Here is an 8,017-nt window from a genome sequence, read left to right as displayed (position 1 = left end):
GTCTAAATGTGGGGGTTTGAAATACCACCCACTCCTTGTCATGTGGTCCTTCTCTTCAGAGTACCAAGTGTTGTTTGGCAGATCTTCACCCCAATCCTCGTCAATGTGGGCCAGATGTAGATCATCTTCTTCCCACTATACACCTCCGACAACTGACAAGCAATTTTTCAGTTCCGTTCTAATCACTCTTACATCAAAAACATCCCCCACAGGGTGTTAGGCCTTTCCAGCTTCCTGTTTGTCTTCATCCCTTTCTTGTTCAAACCACTTCAATGCGGCTTCCTATTCTGTATCTGCGGTACACACAGCACCCGTTCTTGACCTAAATTCTTGATACCAGTGCTCTATGGCAGTTTCCCCTTTTCCCCGGGCATTCTGGCCACTGCAGCTATTCTTGCTTCCCTTTCTTTAGGTTTTAGTTCAATTCCTTCCTCTTTATCAGGCTTGTCACTAAGCCACCCAGAGTTGTTCGTTGACCCGTTTAGATCAAACCAGTCAATCTGCACATCCCCCTGATCTTGTTCGTCATAGAACCGCAGATTGTCTAAGTCCTCCTCTAGCTCCGCAAGATCATCTAGTCCTCGACTTGGGCAATCCTCTCTAACCACATCGACCTCTGCCGCTGTCGTCAATACCACTTATGGTTTAGCTTGATCAACTAGCACAATATAAGAGCATGGGTCATACATCCCCTTAGTCATATCCTCAGAGCACTCAGGCAGCGGACTGATACTCTCCTCCGAGGCCAACCTCCATTCTTCTGCCGTTGTCACCACCACGAGTTTGGGTTAAAGTGTGGACGTGTCCATCATGCACAAGTCCATGCTTTTAGGGATGAACAACGTCGGTTTCGGTAGATGGGAAGGGGTAATTTATACGCTGGGGTCATAGGGGATGGCCTGTCACACCCCAAACTCACCCCTAAAAGTTTTGGCATGACCTATTCAGAACCGGACAAAAAATTCGGTTTGTATCACATATGGGGCCTTAACGGAAGCATTCAATAACCTAAAATGATATCCACTGAGACACCACTAACATGCCAGGATCAGAACATCGCATCAGGTAGATAAACATACAGTAAACATACACCTAAGAATCAGTTATGTACAGATACATACACAGACCCAGCCCCATGATTGGGCGCATAACAAAAACATTGGTGAAGAAAGCGGTTAAATACATTTCAACCTTGGGCAGCCAATTAGAGTACAAAACTAAAAGCTTAACAAAACTCCACAAAAAATGAGCGAGCTTCATCTAAGTGCCTGGACACACTAAGGTTGACAAAAGAGAAACGAGCGTCATGGGTTAAGACTGACCTCCAGGTTAATTACCTATAGAAATAGACATTACACAAAATGAGCCAGACTCAGTGAATAATAGTACTTACAATTCAATGATTAACTTGGTTTATAAAGTGTATAACCACAGAGAACATATGATTAATCAGATTTTGTAATCATTTCCAGAATGGCCTTTGGCCTAGTGTTTAAACAGAGTGGCTTTAAGCCCAGAAATATACAAAACGGACTTAGGGCTGACAGATTTTACAGATTGGACATAGGCCTAACAGATTTTCATAGATTGGCTATAGGCCCAGATATCACCAAAGCAGAGTAATCCCAGAGGCGCACCAATATGCGCAGATTTCCCAAACATTCACAAATGTTAGCGAAATTAACTTGCAAAGAACAGAGCATTAATAACAATAATTATTAACGGTAGGTAAATGTACAATTACAGTACTAGTACGCGCAGTGCTGTAGCGGAGTGATTGTTCCTCCTAGGTTGTGACCTACACACACGCACAACTCATACATTAGTTCCTTTTTCCTTTTTAAATTGTTTCTGATTCGTTTTGCTTCGAATAAATTTACAAACATGTAAAGGCATCAACTACAATTTTCAACAATATCAGAGGGTCCAGTAGGTGAAACAGAGCATACAGAAATTTCCAGCATGGGCCGCACGTGCGGCTGCGAGCCCCGCACGTGAGGCAGGGGCTCTCGCATGTGCCTTTTTTCTAGTAGCCAAAACCCAAAATGCTCTGTTTTCCCTCATGTGCGGCCATGACTCCCGCATGTCCAACGGTGTCCCCGCATGTGCGGCGATTTGCTCTATTTGTGCAGTTTGAATTTCTAGCAAAACCCAATTTTTGGTGAACATGTACAAGGCTCAAAATAGATCCATTAATTGCTACTACATGGTTCAAAAATCGTGTAAATAGGAAGTACAAACATATAACAATTTGAATATGAATTAAATCTTTAATTCCTTGAAACTCATAAACACTATTTACCTCTATGATATTTCCAAATCTCCACACATACACATATGTATAACCATTTATTCATATAGAGGAATTCAAGCTTGATAATTGAAGAAATAAGATGTGATTTCTCACTAGATAGTTCAAATTGAATCAAAATAACTAAATGATAAAATTATCTTGCTAAATATCCAACATACACACACAAGACCTCAAGTACAACCCTAGGCCACACACAATATTGAAGGATTCCTACTCCAAATCAAGAAAAGGGGTTGAACTAGATGGGTTAAACTCACCTTGGGCTTCAATCTCTAGATACTCTCTTAATTCCTCAATCTTCTTCCTTGTAGATCTTCTCTCTTAGTTCCTATTCTCTTCACACTTCTTTCTCAGGAGATATGTTGATGAGAAAGCTTCTAAGTCCCAGGTTCAAAGAGACACTTATAGATATACATATATAAAGGTTGAAAAAAGGCAAAATTTAATCAGTTTAATCATTCCAAATTAAATTTTTACAAAAATGCATATCATAAACTAAAAATCATGCTGATCACACGTATAAAGTCAATTTCAGTTAATCAAGCTTCTAAGGCCTTCAATTTCTGATCTAAACATCTCAATTGTAACGGATTTTTCTCTTATTAAACAGATATGAATAATCATAAGATTCGCTTAATTAAACTTAATTTCACATGAAATTTCACAATAAGCATATAAATGCACGAAGTAAGGGACTGAAAGCATACTAGAAAACATATACGAGGGTCGGGTTATTACACTCTCCTCCCCTTAAATAAGTTTGGTTCCTCAAACTTGTTTTACCTTAGGATAAGAATAGATACGAATATTGGTGTTGCATTTCCTCTTCTTTTTCCCAAGTAGCTTCGGTTCCGTAGTGTTCCTGCCATTCGATCTTCACCATTGGAATCTCTCGGTTCCGTAGTTGTTTCACTTACGGATCTAGAATTCGAATTGGCTTTTCCGTATAAGTTAACTTATCATCCATAACAATTTGGTGGTGATCAGTGACATGAGATGGATCCGGAAGGTAACTTCGAAGCATAGAAATGTGGAACACATTATGCATCTGACTCATACTTGGAGGAAGGGCAATTCGGTAAGCCACTGTACCTACTTTCTCCAGAATCTTGAATGGACCAATATATCGGGGTGTCAACTTACCTCTCTTTCCGAATCTTGGGTGCCCCTTCATTGGAGTGACTTTCACAAAAACATGATTGCCGACCTCAAATTCCAAATCCCTCCGTCGGTTTTTCGCATAACTCTTATGTCTGCTTTGACCAGGCTTTAATCGTTCACGAATAGTTTTAATCTTTTTAGTTGTCAATTAGACAATTTTAGGCCCTAGTAGCGATTTATCTCCAACTTCAGCCCAACACACCGGGGAGCGACACAGCCTCCCATATAGAGCCTCATAAGGTGCCATTGCAATACTCGAATGGTAACTATTATTGTACGCGAACTCCACCAAGGGTAGATGAGTTTCCCAACTTCCCTGAAAATCCAAAACACATACTCGAAGCATGTCTTCCAATGTCTATATCATTCTCTCAGATTGTCCGTCTGTCTGAGGGTGGAAAGTTGTGCTAAACTTTAATTCTGTACCCATTGCTCCCTGTAGGCTCTGCCAGAATCTAGATACAAACTTCGGGTCTCTATCTGATACTATTGAAACTGGAACACCATGGAGTCTCACAATTTTGTTCACATAAATTACAGCAAGTTTGTCTGCATTTTACTGAGTTTTCATAGGTAGGAAATGGGCAGACTTAGTTAATCGATCTACAATGACCCATACAGAATTCATACCTCGAGGAGTCCGTGGTAACCCCACAACAAAATCCATGGTCAGATGTTCCCACTTCCATTCCGGGATTCGAAGGGGTTACAATAATCCTGCCGGTCTTTGATGCTCTGCCTTTACTTGCTGACATTGCAAACATTTGGAGACGAAATTCGCAATTTCCTTTTTCATACTTGGCCACCATAAATTTTGTTTTAAATTCTGGTACATTTTAGTACACCCAGGGTGCAGTGATAATCTCGAGGCATGTGCTTCTTCCATTAATTTTTGCCTAAGTCCTGACACATTGGGATCATATATTCTACCTTGGAATTTAAGTACTAAATTTATCAAATTGAATCACGATCTCAGTTTTGTCTCTAACTCATCACATATCCTCTTCAGGATTTCATCTTCCATCTGACGTAGTTTGATTTCTTCAATTAATGTCGGTTGGGCCGTCACTGCAGCTACTATGGCTTCTCGTCCATGCACCATAAGGTCTACATCCATTTTATTCAATTCAACCAATAACTCTCTTTGTTCCATAAACAGATTTGCCAAATTTCCCGTGCCTTTCCGGCTTAGTGCTTCTGCGACCATATTGGCCTTACCAGGATGGTAGTGGATCTGCAAATCATAATCCCTAATAAGTTTCAACCATCACCGCTGTTGCATATTCAATTCCTTTTGCGTGAAAAGGTACTTGAGACAAGTAGTCCCATATAGATAGTGCCGCCATATCTTTAAAGCAAAAACCACTGCTGCTAGCTGAAGATCATGTGTGGGGTAATTCTTTTCATGGGGTTTGAGCTGTCGGGAAGCATAGGCGATGACTCTCCCGTTTTGCATAAGCACACAACCAAGTCCTTTAAAAGAAGCATCACTATAGATTACAAATCCTTTGGTACCAGATGGTAGTGCTAGAACCGGGGTTGTTGTCAACTTTGTTTTTAACACCTGGAAAGCTAATTCTTACTGTTCTAACCATTCAAATACAATCCCCTTCTGAGTCAATTGTGTAAGCGGTATAGCGATTTTGGAGAAGTCTTGAACAAACCTCCTATAATACCCGGCTAGTCCCATAAAACTATGCACCTCAGTCACATTGGTAGGAATTGGCCAATTCACGATCGCCTCAATTTTGTGTGGATCAACAAAGACTCCTTCCTTTGTTATCACATGCCCTAAGAATGCCACCTCGTGTAGCCAGAATTCACATTTCTTCAACTTGGCATACAATTTCTTTTCTCGAAGTGTTTGAAGAATTAGACGAAGATGATTCTCATGAGCTTCTGCATTCTTCGAGTAAATAAGGATGTCATCAATAAATACCACTACAAACTCATCCAAATAGGACTTGATGACACGATTCATAAAATCCATAAATGCTGCTGGTGCGTTAGTAACTCCAAAGGGCATAACCAGAAATTCATAGTGGCCGTACCGGGTTCGAAAAGTTGTCTTCTCAACTTCATTAGCTTTGACCTTCAATTGGTGGTTTCCGAACCGTAAATCAATTTTTGAAAAGACTTGTGCCCCTTATAGCTGGTTGAACAAATCATCGATCCGAGGCAATGGGTATTTATTCTTGATTGTTACTTTATTAAGTTTCCTATAATCTATACATAACCGGAGTGTCCCATCTTTCTTTTCCACAAACAGAACTGGTGCACCCCAAGGAGAGACACTCGGGCAAATGAACCCCTTATCGAGCAAATCTTGCAACTGAGCCTTTAATTCCTTCATTTCAGCTGGTGACATTATATACGGAGTCATAGAAATGGGCTGAGTTCCCGACCCCACTTCAGTTGAAAACTCGATTTCACGGTCTACTAACTCCCCCGGTAATTCTTTCGGAAAAACATCCGAAAATTCACAGACAACTGGAATCATGTCAATACTCCCATTCATCACTTGTCCCTCCAAAATACTGCATAAATACCCCAGACACCCCTTCTGAATTAATTTACAGGCCTTTACTACAGAAATCAAATAAGGTAGAGAAATCACTCCATGTCCCTGAAAGGTAGATTCGGATTGTCCCAGAGGATGAAAATTGATTTGCTTTGTCAAACAGTCAATAATTACATCGTATTCACTCAGCCAGTCCATACCCAGAATAATATCGAAGTGAGTCATGTCAAGAGGGAATAAGTTGGCATATACCCGGATATCCCCAATTAGGAGTTCACAAGCAAAATATACAGAAGTACAGATCATAGAATCCCCCAAAGGTGACGATACACATAGCACATAGGATAATACTTCTTCAGATCTATCTAAATTTTGTGCAAATAGTTTTGACACAAAGGAATGGGTAGAGCCGGAATCAAACAATACATGAGCAAAAAGACCGTGAACAATAAATGCACCTGACACCACGGTTGCAGCCCTATTGCCATTTTGTTGATTCCTCTACGGGTAATCCCTTACCAAATGACCCGTTTTGCCACATCGAAAACATGCTCTAGACAACCGATAACAAGTCCCATGGTGCTTCTTTCCACACTCTGAACAAACAGGAGTCGAGTCTGGAGTAAGGATGGAAGTACCAAAAGTCCCTGAATTCTGTTTCTTGTTTAGCGATGTGGCTATCCCTTTTTACACTTGACTATTCTGGCTTTTCCCTTTCCATTCAGAAATCCGATTCTGAACAGCAATGTTTCCCTCTGCTATGACAGCCCTCTCCAAAACATCAACATAGGTGGGTAACTTCAACATGTTGACTCAGTCTAGGATATCACTCTGTAATACCCCTTCAAATTTTCGTGCCTTCTTATAATCTGTATCCACCATATGAGGTGCAGACCAGGCTAGTTCTGCGAATTGAGCTTCATACTCTGCAACGGTCTTATTTCCATGTCTGAGAATTTCAAATTCAGTCACCTTTTTGTCTCGCATACTTTCAGGAAAGTACTTGTCATAAAACAATTCCAGGAATCTGTCCCATGTTAACCCCTGGTGCACAGTTCTCGCAAGCATCCACCACCTCCGTGCTTCATCTTCAAGGGTGAAGGCAGCAAGTTGCACTTTTTGGGCTTCGATACAAGGGAAAATTTCAAACAACTTTTCTATTCCCAATACCCATGCTTCAGCTTTCATTGGTTCTATCCCTCCTTTGAATGATGGTGGCTTTATCTTTTTAAATTCCCTCATGAGTGTAATAGTCCAGTCCTCAGCATGGAAATCTTGTACCGCGGGTGGAGGTACCGGTGGCGGTGGTGGTTGTGGTTGTTGCTGTTGTTGTTGTTGTTGCTGTCATAAAGTCTCTGCCATTTCCATAATCATTCTTTCCATCCTGTCCAACCGTCCAGAAGTGGCATCTTCCGGGTCTTCCATTCTTGTTCTCACCATATTCTACATGATAATCAATTCCAATATACCCAAGGAACATACAATAGACATGGACCATAATCTTTAGCATTATTGGATTACATTTAACGTTGCCATTAACCTTTCCATATGCATTCAGAATATTATGCATGACGCCTAAGCCTTTTCTAGATATCCTAAAGCTCAATGGGTTTGTGTGTAAGATAGCAACTCGTGCTCTGATACCACTTGTCACACACCAAACTCACCCCTAAAAGTTTGGGCATGACTTATTCAAAACCGGACGAAAAATTCGGTTTGTATCACATATGCGGCCCTAACGGAAGCATTTAATAACATAAAATAATATCCATTAAGCCACCACTAACATGCCAGGGTCACAACATCGCATCAGGTAGATAAACATATAGTAAACATACATCTAAGAATCAGTTATGTACATATACATACACAGACCCAGCCCCATGATTGGGCGCATAAAAAAAACATTGGTGAAGAAAGGGGTTAAATACATTTCAACCTTGGGCAGCCAATTAGAGTACAAAACTAAAAGCTTAACAAAACTCCACAAAAATGAGCGAGCTTCATCTAAGTGCATGGGC

General features: G+C 40.7%; 1 protein-coding gene across 1 annotated transcript; it reads right to left on the bottom strand.

Annotated features, from left to right (window-relative positions):
* Window positions 1–6,809: 6,809 nt before the first annotated feature.
* Window positions 6,810–7,238, bottom strand: LOC114261077 (uncharacterized). The gene has a single exon (XM_028201288.2). It carries the CDS (start codon window positions 7,236–7,238, stop codon window positions 6,810–6,812), a length of 429 nt encoding a protein of 142 aa, XP_028057089.2.
* Window positions 7,239–8,017: the final 779 nt, after the last annotated feature.

This window comes from Camellia sinensis, chromosome 4 (assembly GCF_055761805.1).
Source record: "Camellia sinensis isolate YWXY chromosome 4, ASM5576180v1, whole genome shotgun sequence".
Lineage (NCBI taxonomy): Eukaryota > Viridiplantae > Streptophyta > Magnoliopsida > Ericales > Theaceae > Camellia > Camellia sinensis.
Note: the sequence above shows the minus strand (reverse complement) of the source record. Positions and strands in the feature narration are given on the sequence as shown.

Bases quoted from the DNA above. Each gene is read 5' to 3' on its own strand.
- LOC114261077 (XM_028201288.2), bottom strand. From the start codon at position 7,238: ATGAGGGAATTTAAAAAGATAAAGCCACCATCATTCAAAGGAGGGATA.